Genomic DNA, 20,404 nt, shown 5'->3' with positions numbered 1-20,404 from the left:
GCGGGGATCTAGAAGATAAAGAAAAGGGTCTGGCTGGGGAAAATGGAGGAAAAAAGAGGCAGAGCGCCAGAGAGGAAGCTGTTTGGAATAAGCTGAGCATAGAAGCCATGTGAGGAAATGCACATGGCAGATAGGACCTTGGAATAAAGCTGACTGTCCCTGATGAGACTTTAACAGACTGCTTGTGAATTGATCTCTCTGATTTTACCCTATAATCATCAGACCTGCCACCGAGGGACCCTGCTGAGAAAGGCCTTACGCAGACACGTGGGCATTAGACAATAGATTTTATTTTAAATCAACAGCAAACAACAGGAAATGGCAAGGCCAACCCCATGCCTGTATCTCCCCCAGGCCAGGATCAGGCACAGAGGGACGGGTGTGGAGGGACAATTAGCAGGAGCCCTAACAAAGCTCAAAGGATGGAGCCCAAGGGATGAGGGTGGAGGGTGAGTCAGGCACTGCTGGTTCCTGTGGGACTAAATGCTGCTGTCTCCATGTCCTGATCTTCCAGGAAGACTTTCTCCCCTCAGCAACACATGCACACAGTTAAGAGGAATATATACAGGGGCGAGACCAGCCCAGGCACAGAGGAAGGAAGTTAGCATCAGGATCTGTGGGTCTCCAACTCAGACTTGTGTGATTCCATGTTGGGACTGTGATTCTCAGGCCTCACTGGTCTGAATGGTCACACATGGTCACTCAATATTCAGAATCAAATCAACCAGATAAAACATGAAGCACTGATGTGTGTGGACATCCTATGAGAAGGCCCGTTGCTTGGGTCTTGCATGGCTGAGTTGAAGTGTTTGGAATAAGACCCACAAGGACACAAAGCTTGCTTCGTTGGCTCCCAGGCCCTCTTCCTCCTGATAATGGATGTGCTGGGGCCCTTCTTAGAGGAATAAGAGAAGCAGGTAAGGTAACTAGCTTTCTGGTAATACCAGATTTTAAAAGCGATTTCCTTGTGGTGGTGCCCACGAAGAGATAAACCAGAAACAAGCCCCTGGGCTTGAGCAAGCAGAGACAGAGCAATTTGGCAGCTGGTGGGGACTAAGAGTGAGTGGGAGCTGAGGAAGAGATGGAGATCAGGAAGGAGAGAGGTCAGGTAAACCATGTGAGTAGGTGTGGGGATGATTGCATCATTCTGGAGAGAGGAAAAGTTGTGAAAAATGTGCTCAGCGACAGAATAGAAAAAAGAGTTGGAGCCTATGTGTATGTGTGTTGAAGTGGTATCTGTGGGTGAGAACAGGTGTAGGGGGTTGGCTCTGCATGTGACCTGAGTAACCTGGTGGGTTCACCACTTACAACCCACACATGTGACAGTTTCCCTCCCTCTTTCTCCATCCATCTATATTCCTTTCTCTCCTTCTCTCTTTCCTTGACCCCACTCACCCTTCCATGTTTTACAGACTAGGTGGAATCTTTGAAGTATGTGTTTTATAGCTATTTAGACATTAGAATAGACAATAATTTAGTCTATGAGATGCTCATGTTCTTATCTGAATTATGAAATAAACATCACCTTACCATCCCCATGGACTGCCTCTGTTTGTTTGCCTGCAATCCTCTTCCTCCTCCTCCACCCTTTCTGTATCTTCCCCTCCCTCTCTCTTTGTCAACCCTATCTCCCTCACTCACTTCCTCTCACTCACTTCCTCATACAAACTCCATCCCTACATCTAAGGGATACACATTGCTGGGAAATGGAAATATCAGGAGTATAAACTCCTCTAACTCTAGCATGACAACTTGGCAAAGCTGAAGTGTGGACCAGGCAGGTGAGGTGCAGGGTCAGTGAGAATGAGGAGATGGATGGAAGGGATACCAGAATGTACAAGAGATGCCAGGGAGACTTGGGGACATCTGAGGTGGCCACTAGAGAGTGGAAAGTGCGTGTCACTGATGGAATTGATAACACATAACAAGGATTCTATTTTAGGATGAACTGAGTGGAGTTGAATGAATGATGAATTTCCTGAAAGAGTTGAGTTGACCATGAATGCTTGACCTGAGTTAGCAACAAGGACAGAGCCCTCATGTCTTTTCTCATTGGTCCAGGATGGTCATGGACAAGGTAAACTTCACCCAGGTCCCAGAGTTCCTCCTCTTGGGACTCTCAGAGGACCCCAGGGAGCAGCGGCTGCTGTTCCTCCTCTTCCTGAGCATGTACCTGATCACAGGGCTGGGGAACTTGCTCATCATCCTGGCCATCATCACTGATGCCCGGCTCCACAGTCCCATGTACTTCTTCCTGGCCAACTTGGCCTTCGTGGACATCTGCTTCACCACCACCACTGTCCCCAAGATGCTGGTGAACCATGTCATGGGCCGCAGGGGGATCCCTTACGTCGGCTGCCTTACCCAGACCTTCTTCTTCGTCTGGTTTGCTGGAATCGACAGCTTCCTGCTGGCCGCCATGGCCTATGACCGCTACGAGGCCATCTGCCACCCCCTGCACTATGCCACGTCTGTGACCCCGCAGCTCTGCAGCCTTCTTGTGGGGGCATCCTGGACAGCAGCTTTTGGGAATGCCCTAACCCAAACGGTTGCACTGACCCGTCTCTCCTTCTGCACCCACAGAGAAGTCCCAAATTTCTACTGTGACCTCAGTGCTTTGCTCAAACTGGCCTGCTCTGACGCCTTTCTCAACTTTGCCCTGATGAACACCGTGGGTGCCATTCCTCTGTTTTTCCCCTTCGTGGGTATCCTGGTCTCCTACATTCTAATCTTTGCAGCCGTGCTGAGAATTCCATCACGCACAGGCAAGCAGAAGGTTTTCTCCACCTGCGGCTCCCACCTCTCTGTGGTCACTCTTTTCTATGGGACCCTCATTGGGGTGTATTTCAACCCCACATCCTCACATACAGCCCAAAAGGACACAGTGGCCGCAGTGATGTACACAGTGGTGACCCCTATGATGAACCCCTTCATCTACAGTATTCGGAACAAGGACATGAAGGCAGTCCTGAGAGCAGTTCTCAGCAGGAAACGAGCTTTTATTCGATGAACCTCCAGAACAATATCCAATATTTAAAAAAATAAGTGTTCAGAGTAAGTATCCCCACACTTTGTATATGTGTGCTACGTGATATTGTTTTAGTTTGACTTTATTTAACAAAAATGCATCACATAGTTTTCTTAGTTGACTATAATACCTTTGTTTACAGATAACTGAAGGCAATATTATTGAAAAATAGAAAATAAATTTGAAAGAAAGAAGAAAGTTAAAACAATGAAAGAATAGCCCTGGTGATATTAGCCCAAATCCAACATACTTGAAGTTTGGTCAGATTAATGTCCCCGAAGGGAATTAAAGATGGTCAAAGATGAGATGAGGCTATTAGGAAAACAATGTTTTGGGTGATGAAGACAAAAAAATGAGCCATCAGCAGGGTGGTAGCTTGGCCCACCCATTTCTCCTAAGACAGACATCAGTCATTGTATGGGCCTATGTACTCCTGATTTTTCACAGCTCGGTTAACTTCTCATTCAAGAAAATAGTGAGTTCACGGAGCTGGCCCTGATCGAACATAGTGACTTTCTAAGAGGAATTGTTGTACACTCATGTTTTTACTTATAGATTATTTCTCTAACTGTTCTACATCATTTATAACACCAGACACACACCAGGACTGAGAGTGTGTGTGTATTAGAAAAAGAGAGAGAGCAAGAGTGAGAGTGAGAGAGAGAGAGAGAGAGAGAGAGAGAGAGAGAGAGAGAGAGAGAGAGAGAGAGAGAGAGAGAGAGATCAGCAAAGAACACACAAAATCCCCAAGCCATGGCACCAATGCTGCTGACTGAAAGGGACTTGAAAAGATTCTTGTCCTGGTAACCTGAACTGGGCTCAAGTCACATTGAAGGGTCCCATTTCTGCCACAATGGACAACTAAAGGCTTAGTTTCAAAGTCATAATTTTTCTCAAAGTTTCTTTTTTTCTTTAGCAATAGTGCACCTGAAACACCGTAGTTCAATCTGTTCCTAATGTCTTGTTGTTTGTAGCAGTTCTAGTTATTTCTAGTATGTTCCATCTCTAGGACCCATATTGAAGTTTTCTTCCACTCATAATCCTTGTGTCTATTGAATTCCAAGTCTTTGCTTTTTTTAATTTTCTGCATCTTCCTCATTTTCAAATGACAACCATTGGGAGTAGGCTCCTGAGTTGTACAAATGACCTTACAATATATTTAAATGCCTTTCAACCATTGTTTAAAAAAGACACAAAACTGAAGCTTCTCCATCTGTAGGGCAATGGGCCAGACAGGAGTGTAGGAGTCTCTTGGTGAGATTGTGAGAGTGGACCCATGATCTCCCCATTTAAGAGGTGTTAGTAGAGATGAAGTCACCAATAAAGACCTTTGTATCTAAGAACCAAGGACCAGGGGTCCTGAGGGTCAGAGAACTATTGAGTTTTCACATTTCACAGCAGAGTTGTGAGAATTTCTAGTGGAAATTCAGAACATCCCTAGCCCATTACAACAGTAGTTTCTCTTGAATTTAGCACTGGGTAGACACTTAGACTGTGGAATAGAATGGATTGTTCATAGCCCAGAGGAGCTCAACCACCTATTTTAGAGAGAAGCAGGCCCAAGAATAAACAAGATAAAATGAAGGCAAATGGTTGACGTCTGAAGACCAGCCTATATTACCAGGTAATGGAGTTGGAGCTGGAGAGATGAAGTAGAAGGAATGTAAGGGAAGGGGTGGAGACCTAGGCACATTTTGGTAGTGGTGAAGGTGTGATAACTTTGTTCATCAGAATCATGAATGATGCATTATTATAAAATCATGCTACAAAGATTGTAACTAAAAATTTAAATAATAAATAAAAATTAAATAGATTTAAATGCACATTTATTACATCATGAAATTCTGTGGCATCTTGGGTGTCTTTGTTTACTGTAGGGGTGAATAAGGAACATAACACAATGGAAAGTCTTTCACATTACAACTTTTATTTTTTGGGGTTTTGGGCCACACCCGGTGATGCTCAGGGGTTATTCCTGGCTATGTGCTCAGAAATCACTCCTGGCTTGGAGGACCATATGGGATACCATGGATCTAACTCAGGTCCATTCTGGGTCAGCCACATGCAAGGCAAACACCCGACTGCTGTGCTATTGCTCTGGCCCCCACACTATATCTTTTTGTTTGTTTTTGTTTTTGTTTTTGAGTCATACCCGGCTGCGCTCAGGAGTTACTCTGGCTCCGGGCTCAGAAATCACTCCTGGCAGGCTCAGGGGACCATATGGAATGCTGGGATTCAAACCAATGACCTTCTGCATGCAAGGCAAATGCCTTACCTCCATGCTATCTCTTTGGCCCCCACATTATATCTTTATATGAAGTAAAAGATCAGAATACAAATATTGTTGACCTTTGTCTCTTGCCCCCATCTGTTATCACATTTCTCTGGCATCAGCCCTTGAGTTGAAGTGTGTTAGGAAAAGAATCACAAAGAGACAAAGTCCTTATCTTAGGAAAAATCAAACCAGGTGTCAAAGTGATTGCATGGAGGGCATTGGCCTTGCATACCTCTAACCTGGATTCGATTCTCGGCATCCCATATGGTTTCTTGAAAACTGCCAGGAATGACTCCTGATCACAGAGCTAGGAGTAATGCCTGAGCATCGCTGGGTGTGGATCAAAAAAAAAAAATCAAGCCAAACTTTTTAGATTAGACTTGTTTTTTAAACCCAATGAACCTTCTTCTACTTCTTCTACTCTAGGGGCTTCTAAGGCAATAGCAATCACACTTGGATGTCCTCATGTTTAGTAAATTCTCTGAGCCCAGATATGAATGATATGATTCATATGTTTTCTCAGGAATTATTTTACTTTGGAAAGTATGACATATATGCCCTGCAGTACTTATACATTTTTCAAGTAAAATATGTTTATCAAGAGTGAGGGAAAAATTAAATTAGAGATGGAAGTCCAGGTGCAAAGACTGGGATGTTGTGCTCTGGAAGTTTGGGGAGCAGGCCCTTCTGCAGGGGGCTTCACTCTGAAAACACAGAGCCTAGCCCCAACTTCACATGAAAGGGGACTTCCCTCTCAGGATTATAGGGGTCACTAATGCATCGGGATCGGTGAGACTGAGATCAAGGGGACGTAAGATGACAGAGCTCAACCATGTGACTGTCCTGGATGTTCCATGGAAAACACGGTGAGTTAGAGTTTATGTAAGTTGCATCACCTTTAAGATGTCAAAAGACACAAGGAAGACAGTGCCTAGCAGGGATAAGCCTCAGGGATCTGTAGGTCCAGCCATGCTTGGAGTCTCGGTGAGAATCAGGGTCCCACACAGCAACAGAAAATGGCAGGGCCAGCCCCATGCACGTGTCTCCCCCAGCCCAGGTCAGGCCCAGAGGGATGGGTGTGGAGGGACAATTAGTAGGAGCCCTAACAAGGCTCTGGGGATGGACCTGAGGGGTGAGAGTGGAGGGTGGGTGAGTCAGGCACTGCCAGGTCCTCTGGGACCAGACACTGCTGCCTCCATGTCCTGATCTTCCAGGAAGACTTTCCTCCCCTCAGCAACACAGGCACACAGTTAAGAGGAATATATAGAGGGAAGAGGGTGTGGGGAGACCAGCCCAGGCACAGAGGAAGGGAGTTAGCTTTGGTATCTGTGGGTCTCCAAATTAGACTTGTGTGACTCCACGTTGGGACTGTGATTCTCAGAGCTCACTGGTCTGAATGGTCACTCAATGGTCACAGTGGTCTGAATTATATCAACCAGATAAAACACGAAGTGCCGAAGTGCATGGAAATCCTAAGAAGGCCCATCTCTTGGGTCTTGCATGGCTGAGTTGAAGTGTTTGGAATAAGATCCACAAGGACACAAAGCTCGCTTCGTTGGCTTTCAGGCACTGTCCTTTCTGTTAATGGATGTACTGGGGCACTTCTTAGAGAGATAAAAGAAGCAGGTAAGGTAACTAGCTCTCAGGTAATACAGGATTTCAAAAGTGATTTCCTTGTGGCGGTGCCCATGGAGAAATAAACCAGAAACTCAAGCCCCTGGGCTTGAGCAAGCAGAGACAGAGCGATTTGGCAGCTGGTAGAGACGAAGAGTGATTGGGAGCTGAGGAAGAGACTGGGATCATGAAGGAGGGAAGTCAGGGAAGCCATTAGAGTAGGTGTGGGGGACGATTGCCTGCATCATTCTGGGGAGAGGAAGTTATGGGGATAGTGTTCAGTGACAGGACAGAGAGTAGAGTTGGAGCCCATGTGTATGTGTGTTGAAGTGGTTTCTGAGGGTGAGAACAGGTGTCTAGAAGATGCTAAACGTTCAGGAGGGGGCTGGCTCTGCATGTGACCTGAGTAACTGGGTTGGTTCACCACTTATAACCCACACATGTGACCATCTCCTTCCCTCTTTCTTCATCCATCTATATTCCTTCCTCTCCTTCTCTCTTTCCTTGACCCCACTCACCTTTCCATGTTTCATAGACTAGGTGGAATCTTTTTTTTTTTTTTTTTTTTTTTTTGGTTTTTGGGCCACACCCTGTGACGCTCAGGGGTTACTCCTGGCTATGCGCTCAGAAGTTGCTCCTGGCTTCTTGGGGGGGACCATATGGGACGCCGGGGGATCGAACCGCGGTCCGTCCTAGGCTGGCGCAGGCAAGGCAGGCACCTTACCTCCAGCGCCACCGCCCGGCCCCAGACTAGGTGGAATCTTAAAGTCTGTGTTTTATAGCACTTTAGACGTTATGAAAAGAATAGATAATTATTTGGCCTATTGTTGTATAAATGTAGAACATATGATCCTATGTTCGGGTGAGGTCTTTCTCTGCACGCCAAGGTGCCTGTAGCCCCTCCAGCTGGTAGGTCTGAAGGTGCAGAATAATGGCATAGAAATAATCACAAGCTGTCAGTTGAAGTTTCATCAGAGTCAGCTCAGTATATTCCAAGGCCCTATCGGCCACGTCCCTTTCCTCACATGGCTTCTACGTTAAGCTTTTTCAAGCAGCTTCTTGTCTGCTCCTCCACTGGCTCTCTACCTCTGTCTCCCCCCTCATCCCCAGAGCCAAACTCTTTATTCAAATACTTTATTCAATTTTTATTTATTCTTTATACCCTCCCCTCACCCCAGGTGTGGGTGGGTCTAAACGTCCAGGTGCTATTGACATTCAATAGGAAGTTTAGGGCGGATTTCCTTACATCTCCTCCTGGGAACTCCAACTGTGGAGTGACTCTCTAATTGCTTCATTAGATCTTCATAATTTGCCAGATCTATGATCCCTAAATTCTAGATTTGTCCTCTGGTCTATAAAGGAAGACTTTTTGAGAACCTTAGAGAATGTACTTTGGGGATTGTGAAATAATCTTGTCTGGAGCCTGTAGTTGGTTCCTTGACTCATGTTTTTGGAGAACACCCTGTTTTTAGGCCTAAAAGTTTTTTCTTTAGATTTTTCCTTTTGATGAGCCTATGCAAATTGCCGCTTTTCCTTTAGTTTAGTTTTTCCCTTGTCTTTTCAGGGCCCATTACTTATTTTCCATGTTTTAATTTTGAAAGATTTAAAAAGGGGGAGATGTGAGGTAAAAAGAGGCTTTTGAAATAGTTCCCTTCCGTATCTGTGTTCCTACTGCCTTTCTTCCAGCTTTTTCTCCTTCCCCCTGGAGGAGGGGTTTTTAGTTTGGAGCTGAATAAAGAGGAGACAGAAAAGCTGATCAGCTGAGCTATCATCTCGGCTTGTGGTTCCAAGTGGTGGAGCAACTGGCTTGTGGGTGAACAGCTTGCGGTGTGAGTATTTTTTTTTTTACCTGTTATAACCTTCATATCTGTGTGGATTACTTATTATGGGGAACTTCAATTGGGTCGGCCTCTCCTATCCCCCCGGAGGAGGTATGGAATTTCCCTTTCCTAATTGTAGAACAATCAATCTGTACCCCTTCTATGAGTCTATCAGACGCTTTTCCATATAATGAAGCAAACATCACTGTACCATCCTCATGGCTCGTTTCTGTTTGTTTGCTGCATCCCTCTTCCTTTCCTCCTCTTCTTCCTCCTCCTCCATTTTTGTATCTTCCCCTCCCTCTCTCATTGTCAACTCTGTCTCTCTCACTCCCTCCCTCCTGCAAACTCCATCCCTACATCTAAGGGCTGCACATTGCTGGGGATGAAATACTTGGAGCAGAAACTATTCTAACTCCAACTTGACAGCTTGGCAAGGCTGAAGCGTGGAACAGCCAGATGAGGTGCAGGATCAGTGAGAATGAGGAGATGGATGGAAGGGACACTAGAATATAGGAGAGATGCCAGGGAGACTTGAGGAGATCTGAGGTGGCCACTAGAGAGTGGGAAGTGCGTGTCACTGATGGAATTGATAACACATAACAAGGATCCTATTTTAGGATGAACTGAGTGGAGGAGTTGAATGAATGATGAATTTCCTGAGAGAGTTGAGTTGACCATGAATGCTTGACCTGAGTTAGCAACAAGGACAGAGCCCTCATGTCTTTTCTCATTGGTCCAGGATGGTCATGGACAAGGAAAACCTCACCCAGATCTCCGAGTTCCTCCTCTTGGGGCTCTCAGAGAACCCCAGGGAGCAGCAGTTACTCTTCCTCCTCTTCCTGAGCATGTACCTGGTCACGGGGCTGGGGAACCTGCTCATCATCCTAGCCATCGTCACGGACGCCCGGCTCCACACCCCCATGTACTTCTTCCTGGCCAACTTGGCCTTCGTGGACATCTGCTTCACCACCACCACCGTCCCAAAGACGCTGGTGAATCACATCACAGGCCACAGAGGGATCCCGTATGCCGGCTGCCTGACCCAGACCTTCTTCTCCATCTTGTTTGCTAGTCTTGACAGCATCCTGTTGAGTGTCATGGCCTATGATCGTTACGAGGCCATCTGCCACCCCCTGCACTACACCACATCCATGACTCCACAGCTCTGCAGCCTCCTGGTGGGGGCGTCTTGGACAGCAGCTTTCGGGAATGCCCTGACCCACACGGTTTCACTGACCCGTCTCTCCTTCTGCACCCACAGAGAAGTCCCAAATTTCTACTGTGACCTCAGTGCTTTGCTCAAACTGGCCTGCTCTGACGCCTTCCTCAACTTTGCCCTGCTGAACACCGTGGGTGCCATTCCTCTGTTTTTCCCCTTCGTGGGTATCCTGGTCTCCTATACGCTCATCTTCGCAGCTGTGCTGAGGATCCCGTCCAGGACAGGCAAGCAGAAGGCTTTCTCCACCTGTGGTTCCCACCTCTCTGTTGTGTCTCTGTTCTACGGGACTCTCATTGGGGTTTATTTTAGCCCTACTTCCTCACACACAGCCCGAAAGGACACGGTGATGTACACAGTGGTGACCCCTATGATGAACCCCTTCATCTACAGTATTCGCAACAAGGACATGAAGGCAGCACTGAGAGCACTACTCAGCAGGAAACTAGCTTTTATTCAATGAACCCCAAAACAATATCCAATTATTAAAAAACAGATGTTCAGAGTAAGTATCCCCACACTTCGTATAGCTTTGATATGTTCTACGATGTTGTTTTAGTTTAATTTTATTTAACAAAAATGCATCACATAGTTTTCTTAGTTGACTATAATATATTTGTTTACAGATAAGTGAGGGCAATGTTATTGAAAATAGAAAAGGGGGGCCGGGAAGGTGGCGCTAGAGGTAAGGTGTCTGCCTTGCAAGCGCTAGAGTAGGATGGACCACGGTTCGATCCCCCGGCGTCCCATATGGTCCCCCCAAGCCAGGGGCGATTTCTGAGCGCATAGCCAGGAGTAACTCCTGAGTGTCAAATGGGTGTGGCCCAAAAACCAAAAAAAAAAAAAAAGAAAAGAAAATAGAAAAGGGGGGGGGCTGGAGAGACAGCATGGAGGTAAGGTGTTGGCCTTGCATGCAGAAGGTGGGTGGTTTGAATCCCGGCATCCCATATGCCAGGAGCGATTTTTGAGCATAGAGCCAGGAGGAATCCCTGAGCGCTGCCAGGTATGATCCAAAAACGAAAACATAACAAACTAAAAAGAAAATAGAAAAGAGGGGCAATAAAAAAATAGAAAAGAATTTAGAAGAAAGAGAAAAAAGTTTTAAAAAATGAAAGAAAAATGTAAAGGTACAGTCGCAAGCACATTGGTGAAAATTATTGTATCTCCAAAGATGTCAGTAATACATAATGTTGGAAGGCTTAGTAAGCTCTTGTTAGCTGTGTATTCTGTTAAATTGGTGTGTTCCTATTGGGAAGACAGCATTGATCATATGAAGTTAAGAAAAACAAAGCACTATTACTGATATAATGACTTTTAGGGGCATATAGTCAGCTGCCAGGTCTCCTGGAAGAAGAAAGATACAGGAAAAGGGAACCCACATTTGCTCCAAAAAGCCCTGGTGGTATCAGCCCCAAATCCAACATACCTGGAGTTTGGTCAGATTGATGTCCCAAAGGGAATTAAAGATGGTCAGTGATGAGGTGGGGCTATTAGGAAAATAGTAGTTCTGGGTGGTGGGGCCAACAGATTAGGCTTCAGTAGGGAGGGCTTGGTCCATCCATTCCTCCTGAGATGACCAACGTATGAGCCAATGTACCCCTGATCTTTCACAGCTCGGTTAACATTTCATTCGAGAAAAGAGTGAGTCCATGAGCTGGCTCAGTTTGAACATAGTGAATGCTTACATGGAATTGTTTTACATTTATGTTTTTACTAATAGATTTATTCCTCCAATTGTTTTTCTGGATCATTTATGACACCACACACACTCATTTTCAGGACTGAGAAAAAGTATGTGTGTGTGTGTGTGTATATTAAAGAGAGATCAGCAAAGAACACACAAAATACCTGAGCCAAAGCACCGAAGCTGTTGATTGAAAGGGACTTGAAAAGATCCTTGTCCTGGTAACATGAACTGGGTTCAAGTCATACTAAAGAGTACTGTTTCTGCCACAATAGACACCTAAAGGCTTAGTTTCAAAGTCATAATTTTTTTTTCAGAAGTTTCTCTTTTAATTAGAAATAGTGCACCTGGGCCCGGAGAGATAGCACAGCGGTGTTTGCCTTGTAAGCCGCCGATCCAGGACCAAAGGTGGTTGGTTCGAATCCCGGTGTCCCATATGGTCCCCCGGGCCTGCCAGGAGCTATTTCTGAGCAGACAGCCAGGAGTAACCCCTGAGCACCGCCGGGTGTGCCCCCCCCCCAAAAAAAAAGGAAAGAAAAGAAAAGAAATAGTGCACCTGAAACATCATAGTGCAAGCTATTTCTAGTACCTTGTTGTTTATAGTAATTCTAATTATTTATAGTGTGTCCCATCTCTAGGACCCATATCCAAGTTCTCTTCCACTTATGATCCTGTGCCCATTCAATTCCAAGTCTTTGCTTCTTTGAATTTTCTGCATCTTTCTCATTTTCGAATAACAACCATTGAGACTAGGCACCTGAGGTGTACAAATATCCTTACAACTTGTCTAAATGCCTTTCCACCCAATTGTTCTAATCAAAAACACAAAATTAAAGCTTCCTCATCTGTAGATCAAAGGGTAAAACAGGAGTGTCAGCGTCCCCTTGATGATCTTTCATCTGAGAGGTGTTAGCGAGATGAAGTCAAGAATAAAGATCCTTTAAGCTAAGAACCAGTGGCCATGGTTTTCACTGGACTCCAGAGAGCCCCAGAGTGTTGTGGGACCACTGAGTTTTCGTGTTCCGTAGAGGAGTGTGAGAATTCCTAACGGAAAGTCAGAATATTCCATCACCACGGCAGTTTTTCTTGAACTTCAGAAAATGTAGACACTCAGAATGTAGATTAGAACGAATCAGCTGTAGCCCAGAGGAGTTCAGCACCTGTTTTATAGAGAATCAAAACCCAAAAATAGACAAGATCAAATGAAGGCAAATGGTTGACGTCTGAAGACCAGCCAGAGGTCACCAGGCAATGGAGCTGGAACAGGAGAGATGAACTAGATGGGATGTAATGGAAAGCTTAGGGGCCTGGGCTCATTTGTTGTTGGTGAAGATCTAATAATTTTGAATATCATTGTAATAACTGATGGAATTCTGTAAAACCATACCACCTGAATTGCAATTAGTTATTTAAAGCAATAATTAAGAGTTAAACAAAAATAAATAAATTTAAGGTATAAAAATATTCATTTATTACAACATGAAATTCTGTTCCTTTTTATCTATGCTTACCTTTGGTGTAAGTGAAGAACATAACACAATGGGAAATCTTGCTCATTCTATCTCCATATAGAGTAAAATATCAGAACATGAATATTGTTCATCTTTTTTTTTTTTTTTGGTTTTTTGGGCCACACCCATTTGATGCTCAGGGGTTACTCCTGGCTAAGCGCTCAGAAATTGCCCCTGGCTTCGTGGGACCATATGGGACGCCAAAGTATCGAACCGCGGTCCTTCCTTGGCTATGCTTGCAAGGCAGACACCTTACCTCTAGCGCCACCTCACCGGCCCCCTTCATCCTTTTCTCTTGTTCTCTTCCATTACCATGTTTTCTTGGCATCCCTCCATTAATTGAAGAGTGTTAGGAATTAGAGCCACAAGGAGACAAAGTCTGAGTTTATGGAGAAAATTAAACAGATAGTTTAATTAAAGTCATTTCAAAAACTAAGTACAAGAACGGAGCAATAGAACAGCGGGGAGGATTTTTGCCTCACAAGCGTCTGATCTGAGTTTGATGCACTGCATCCTATATGTTCTCCCTACCCTGAAAGAAGTAATTCCTGAGCACAGACCCAGGAGTAACTTCTGAGCCAGAGTGACACAAAGACCAAAAAAAAAAGGAAAGAAAGAGAAAAAAAAAAGAAAGGAAGAAAAAAAGAGAAAAAGAGAGAGAAAGGAAGAAAGAAAGAAAGAAAGAAAGAAAGGAAGGAAGGAAGGAAGGAAGGAAGGAAGGAAGGAAGGAAGGAAGGAAGGAAGGAAGGAAGGAAGGAAGGAAGGAAGGAAGGAAGGAAGGAAGGAGGAAGGAAGGAAGGAAGGAGGAGGAAGGAAGGAAGGAAGGAAGGAGGAAGGAAGGGAGGGAGGAGGGAGGGAGGAGGGAGGGAGGGAGGGAGGGAGGGAGGAAGGAAGGAAGGAAGGAAGGAAGGAAAAGAAAGAGAAAGAAAGAAAGAAAGAAAGAAAGAAAGAAAGAAAGAAAGAAAGAAAGAAAGAAAGAAAGAAAGAAAGAAAGAAGAAAGAAGAAAGAAAGAAAGAAAGAAAGAAAGAAAGAAAGAAGAAAGAAGAAAGAAAGAAAGAAAGAAAGAAACAAAGAAAGAAAGAAGAAAGAGAAGAAGAAAGAAAGAAAGAAAGAAAGAAAGAAAGAAAGAAAGAAAGAAAGAAAGAAAGAAAGAAAGAAAGAAAGAAAGAAAGAAAGAAAGAAAGAAAGAAAGAAAGAAAAGAGAGAGAAAGAAAGAAAAGAAAGAAAGAGAGAGAAAGAAAGAAAGGAAAAAGAAAAGGGAAAAGGAAAGAAAGAAAGGAAGGAGGAAGGAAGGAAAAGGAAGGAAGGAAGGAAGGAGGAAGGAAGGAAAAGGAAGGAAGGAAGAAGGAAGGAAGGAAAAGGAAGGAAGAAGGAAGGAAGGAGGGAAGGAGGGAGGGAGGAAGGGAGGAAAGGAAGGAAGGAAGGAAGGAAAAGAAAGAAAGAAAAAGAAAAGAAAGAAAATAGCCACAAGGAAAGAAAGGTCTTAATCTTAGGAGAAAAATCAAGCCAAACTTTCTAAGGGTTAGCCTTGTTTCCAAACACAATGAACCTTTTCCTGTAGGGAATTGTAAAGCAATAGTGATCACACATTGATATCCTCATCTTTACTATATTCTGTGAGCCCAAGAAGAAATAATGCTATAGAAAAACAGAGACTCTACTGGCCCTGGTCAGCCATAAGCGTGCTCCTGTCCCTTTAAGGATGAAGACGTCAGTTATGAGACACCCCCTTGTAACTGCCACTGAAGGGCAGTTGAGATGGGAGTATCTAAGACCAAAGAAGAAGTACTGGAGGCCAACCGCCGCCAGATTGCTCCTGCATGGTGGTTGCTGCCAGATTGCCTGAGAAACCGCCTGTCATGCTGCATTTTACTGCTTCTGCTACCTTTACTCAATCTGTGGCTGAATTCTTGCTCTGGTACTAACCTTGGCTTTCTCTCTCCCAGCTTAGGGGAATGGCCAAAGGCCTCTGGCCTCCCTTAATTAAGCCTTGATTCTCACTCTCTCTCTCTCTCTCTCTCTCTCTTTCTCTCTCATTGGGTTTTTATTTGGCCCCGATATTTTGGCTCCCAGACAAGGACCTGAACTCAGAGTATAGTGAGTGATGATCCTCTAGTCTAGTGGATCAAGATTGTTATCCTGTGGATCAAAGCCATGATTCTTTGGTGAATCAAGGCCATAAGATCCTGGTGGATTAAGTCCATAACATGATTCTGGGTAATTAATGACATCTTGCCATAGTCCTGAAATCCTTAAAAGATTTAAAACTGGGGCCCGGAGAGATAGCACAACAGCGTTTGCTTTGCAAGCAGCCAATCCAGGACCAGAGGTGGTTGGTTCGAATCCCGGTGTCCCATATGGTCCCCCGTGCCTGCCAGGAGCTATTTCTGAGCAGACAGCCAGGAGTAACCTCTGAGCAACGCCGGGTGTGGCCCAAAAACCAAAAAAAAAATTAAGTTAAAACTATGTATGTTATAAGGGGTGCTGACATGTTGGAATACTGTATAATATATATATATACTTCTAATGATTAAGAGAAATAATACTGTACTCATTAAAAAATTACCCCTTCGGCCCCTCTTCTGCCTAAACCACCAAAAGGGGATATCAACTGAATTTAGCTAAGAATGTTACCCTCTCAGTGCCCCCCCCAAAAAAAGAGAGCTCATTCTAAAGAATTTAGATCAAATTCAATGGAGAGTATTACTCCCACACTACCTATACAGGAGAATTTCATCCCACAAGTGCCCTCAGAGGGGAGAGGTGTCTTTCTATTAGAAACTTGTGCCTGCATTAAAATGGGTAAATAATACATATGCAAACAAGTTCTTATCTAATACAGATGGGAACACAAATTTGGTAATGTAATTACCTTTTACCCTGAACATTGGCATAACGATTTGGCTCAGGCCTCAGAAGAATAGGCATTGCCCACACACACCTGAACAATGGAAACAACCACAATTGTCTATTTAAAATTACCAGGATCCAAGCCTCTACCAGGGAAGACCTCCACTGCTTTGGCATTGACTTACTCCAAAGAGTGCTCCCAACACCCAGACGACTCAGCAACAGTCTGCATGCAGGGCAGATCGCTCCGCATTTAATGGTATGCTGAAACTAGAGGATGCTCCACATCGGCCTGACATCGATGAAAGAAATGCACAGAGGGGCCGGAGAGATAGCATGGAGGTAAGGCATTTACCTTTCATGCAGAAGGTCATCGGTTCGAATCCCGGCGTCCCATATGGTCCCCCGTGCATGCCAGGAGCAATTTCTGAGCACGGAGCCAGGAAAAACCCCTGAGCACTGCTGGGTGTGACCCAAAACCCACAAAAAAAAAATGCACAGAATCCAGAGTCTTTAAATATTAGAATCTGATACCAACAATAGCTAAAGTGTGAAAAAGTGTCACTGGAACCTTGAGAATGACTCGAGTTGGATGGACTGTTATGCCTGGAACCCAGAGTCAGTCTTATGCCAATAAACTTCTGTGGTGAGGCCTTTTTGTAATCAGGTCAAGGATTTTTTTCCATTTTCCCCATTTTTCTGGACCTATGGAAACAATGGCAATTGCCACTATCACATCTTTACTATATCTTTTTACTCTTATTCTTTAAGGAAAAAAATACAACTTACTGAACTTAAAAACAAATAACTGTAGTAGAATGCCTGTCTCGAATACAGGAAGGGGATGAGAAGGGGGGAGGGGTAATGTTACAGTGGTGAAGGGGGGTGTTCTGGTTATGACTGTAACCCAACTATGATCATGTTACTTAAATAAAAAATATATTAAAAAAAAAAGAAACTTGTGCCTGATCTCAAACCCAACCTAGGACAAATAATATTCCACTTACTACCAGTGGCAGCCCAGGGAGACCTTGACCTCCTAGGCATGATTCAAATTCCAGCACCACAGATTCCAGCCAGTTAACTTATCTTCAAACTCAGTAAGAACATACTTTCCTGCCACATAAAGTAAGGTCAGAACCCAAAAGATCTATTACATCTATGCCTCCTAAACTTTCATCTTTTCAAGGTCTGAAAATAAATTTATTTGGCCATTTAAAATGACCTGTGCCTCTTACGGACCCACTTTACCATATTGCAAGGAGTACTTAATTGGCTGAAGTAAAAGTGCATTTTGAACACCCCAATATTTTCAAACATTGACTAGAGTATGCCTAAGCCCTTCCAGTATTTGCAGTGGAGAATGTGGTATAGTGATGGGGCCAAGGCAAAACTATATACCCTAAGTTGATCTGACAGCCTGGGGTCCGAATGACATATGCTATGTAAATAGGTGAGGGAGAGTATGGAAAACCAGAAAATAAGATACCCTATCTTGTACATGACACATGTTCATGAGATAGCATTGGGCACATGGGAGAGGATTGAAGTGTATGCAGAATTCAAGGGTAGTTACATAAAAATCTTTCAGGGAGTCACAGAGCCTTATGATCAGTTCACAAATGTAGTATAAAGGCTGGTGAGAAGAAGAGACCCAGCAACATCTGATAAGGCAATTGGCCTTTGAAATGCCAATAAAGACTTCCAAATGATTTTGTGCTGTATTAGGGAGAGTATGTCATGTTATGTTATGTTGTTATGTTATGTTATGTTATGTTATGTTATGTTATGTTATGTTATGTTATGTTATGTTATGTTGTTATGTTGTTATGTTATGTTGTGTTGTGTTGTGTTGTGTTGTGTTGTGTTGGGTTGGGTTGTGTTGTGTTGTGATGTGATGTGATGTTATGTTATGTTATGTTATGTTATGTTATGTTATGATGTTATGTTATGTTATATTTTGTTATGTTATGTTTTGTTATGTTATGTTATGATGTTATGTTATATTTTGTTATGTTATGTTGTTATGTCATGTACTACCAGAACATAGGTTTCATCTTACATTAGGCATGTATAAACGCCTTGAGGGCTTCACAGTACAGATGCAGGCTAGAGGACCAGGCCATCTGCACAGAGAATATAGAGCCACATTCAACCATGTATTTTCGAGGCTTGATCAAAATGTGGCAGGAAAGAAATTGTCATTCTGTTGAAGTTTGAAAAAACTGGAAAAAAGGATGACCCCAGACCTCACAAACCTGGGGTAGATGATTGTGGAAAATTTGGTCACTACTGCAGATCTTTCAAGACCCTTTCTCTCAGGAGACTGCCACCTAGACCTTGCCCACAATGCAATGAAGATCATCATTGGACAAGAGTTTGCCTCCATAACCAACAAATATTCGGAAACTAGGCAGGGGCCAACCCAGGCACCACAAAATTAGGGGTCCCAATTCATGCAGGCCTACAGCAATTAAGTTTTCTGTAACTGGTATTGCAGGAAGTGCTGCCTTAGAAATTCCCTGCCCTGGAGCTGGAGAGATAGCAAGAAGGTAAAGCATTTGCCTTGCAATCAGAAGATCGGTGGTTCCCGGCATCCCATATGGTCCCCCGAGCCTGCCAGGAGCAATTTCTGAGCAAAATGCCAGGAGTAACCCCTGAGTGCTGCTGGGTGTGATCCAAAAAAAAAATTCCCTGCCCTAACACCATCACAATAACACCAGTTCAATGTCCCTAAAAATTGAAAGTCAGAATAAAAGGATCAATTCTACCAGGCACTGTAGGCCTACTTTTAGGAAGAAGCAGTCTAACTATTAAAGTAATCAATGTGCAAGTGGGAATAATAGATTTTTATTATTCTGGAGAAATAGTAATCATTATCAGAGTACCAACAGTATGGACATTTATAAGAGTGCATCGCCCAACACTTGCTTCTTCAAATTATTATGCCTGGCTACTCCAATCGCCTAAGGATTGGAAGTCTTGGTAGCACTAACCCCCTAGCAGCTTCTATGGATCCCCTAGTGGCCTTTGCCTCTACTCTTAAAAAAAAAACTTGTGCCCATTAATAACTCTAGAAATACATGAAAAAGAATTTAAGGGAATGATTGGCACTGGTGCTAATGTTTCTATCATCTCTTCCTGAATCTGGCCCCATAGTTAGGCCCTGCAAGAGATACCTTATGACTTGCAGGGAGGAGGCATTCTTCCTTCTTCCTCTGTCTGACAGAGTGCTAGACAGCTGAAAAGCATTGACTGTGAAAGGAATGTAGCCACATTTCAGTCTTATGTAGCTCCCTTGCCCCTGAATAGATGGGGCCGAGACCTACACAAATAGTGGAGTGTTCAGATAATAATTCCTCCCCCAGTCACTTCTCTAGCCCATCACACATTTTTATTTGGGCCACTGTTATAGAGTGCCGCCACCACTCCACATTCAATGGAAGTCTAGCTATCCTATATGAACACCACAGTGGCCCCTTAACAAAGTAAAGCTAAGGGTGTTTGTATATGTAGCAGAGGAACAACTTAAATGGGGGAATATTGAAACATTGTTTTTGGAATGGAATTATCCTGTCTTTGTATTACCAAAATATTAAGCAGATGAGGACTATTTGGGGCTTTCTTGGGGGGGCCACACCTAGTGGCACTCAGGGGTTACTCCTGACTCTGCATTCAGAAATCACTCCTGGCAGGCTTGGGGGGACCATATGGGATGCCAGGGTTCAAACCAGGGTCTTTCCTGTGTTGGCTGCGTGCAAGGCAAATGTCTTACTGCTGTGCTATGGCTCCAGCCCCAAGATGACGACTATTGACTGAATTACAAGATAAAAATACTAACATGTTCCAATGGGAACCTTCCAACCCAACCTTCCCTCTCCTGCAGCAATTCCTAAAGAACAACCACTGGTTGTAATAGATGTTAAGAACTGCTTCTGTAATATTCACCCAGATGACCTCAAGCGCTTTGCATTTTCCATTCCTTCTCTTAACATAAGGCACCTATGCACAGGTTTCAGTGAACTGTTTTACCCCAGGGAATGACCAACTCACCTACTATGTGTCAATATTTTATCAATATAGATCTATAGCCATATTGTGCAAGATTTCTTCCCGCTTACATCATCCATGGACGATATTCTGATAGCGTGTTCTGATGAGAGGGAGCTTCAAAGATTATATGAAAATGTAATGACATACTTACCAGCAGCTGGATTACAAGTTGCAACAGAAAGGAATGATATGCTGCCCCATATAAATATTTAAATTATGTTCTTGAGAGCACTACACTACATCTTCAAAAATTTTCCATCTACTGGAAAGACTTCAAAACACTCAATGATTTTTAGAAATTTCTGGAGATATTAAATGGGTCCACCCCTCTCTTGGTATTCCTAATTCA

General features: G+C 43.8%; 2 protein-coding genes across 2 annotated transcripts; both read left to right on the top strand.

The window, feature by feature from the left end:
- Positions 1-2,068: 2,068 nt before the first annotated feature.
- LOC126030229 (olfactory receptor 1361-like) lies at positions 2,069-3,010 on the top strand. Its single transcript, XM_049788400.1, has one exon. The coding sequence runs from the start codon at positions 2,069-2,071 to the stop codon at positions 3,008-3,010; it is 942 nt and encodes a 313-aa protein (XP_049644357.1).
- A 6,476-nt stretch (positions 3,011-9,486) lies between these two features.
- Positions 9,487-10,419, top strand: LOC126030228 (olfactory receptor 1361-like). Its single transcript, XM_049788399.1, has one exon. The coding sequence runs from the start codon at positions 9,487-9,489 to the stop codon at positions 10,417-10,419; it is 933 nt and encodes a 310-aa protein (XP_049644356.1).
- The last annotated feature ends 9,985 nt before the right edge of the window (positions 10,420-20,404 follow it).

Source organism: Suncus etruscus, chromosome 15 (genome assembly GCF_024139225.1).
Source record: "Suncus etruscus isolate mSunEtr1 chromosome 15, mSunEtr1.pri.cur, whole genome shotgun sequence".
NCBI lineage: Eukaryota > Metazoa > Chordata > Mammalia > Eulipotyphla > Soricidae > Suncus > Suncus etruscus.
Note: the sequence above shows the minus strand (reverse complement) of the source record. Positions and strands in the feature narration are given on the sequence as shown.

What these genes read in the sequence shown, in the direction of transcription:
- LOC126030229 (XM_049788400.1), top strand. Translation starts at nt 2,069, where the DNA reads ATGGACAAGGTAAACTTCACCCAGGTCCCAGAGTTCCTCCTCTTGGGA.
- LOC126030228 (XM_049788399.1), top strand. Translation starts at nt 9,487, where the DNA reads ATGGACAAGGAAAACCTCACCCAGATCTCCGAGTTCCTCCTCTTGGGG.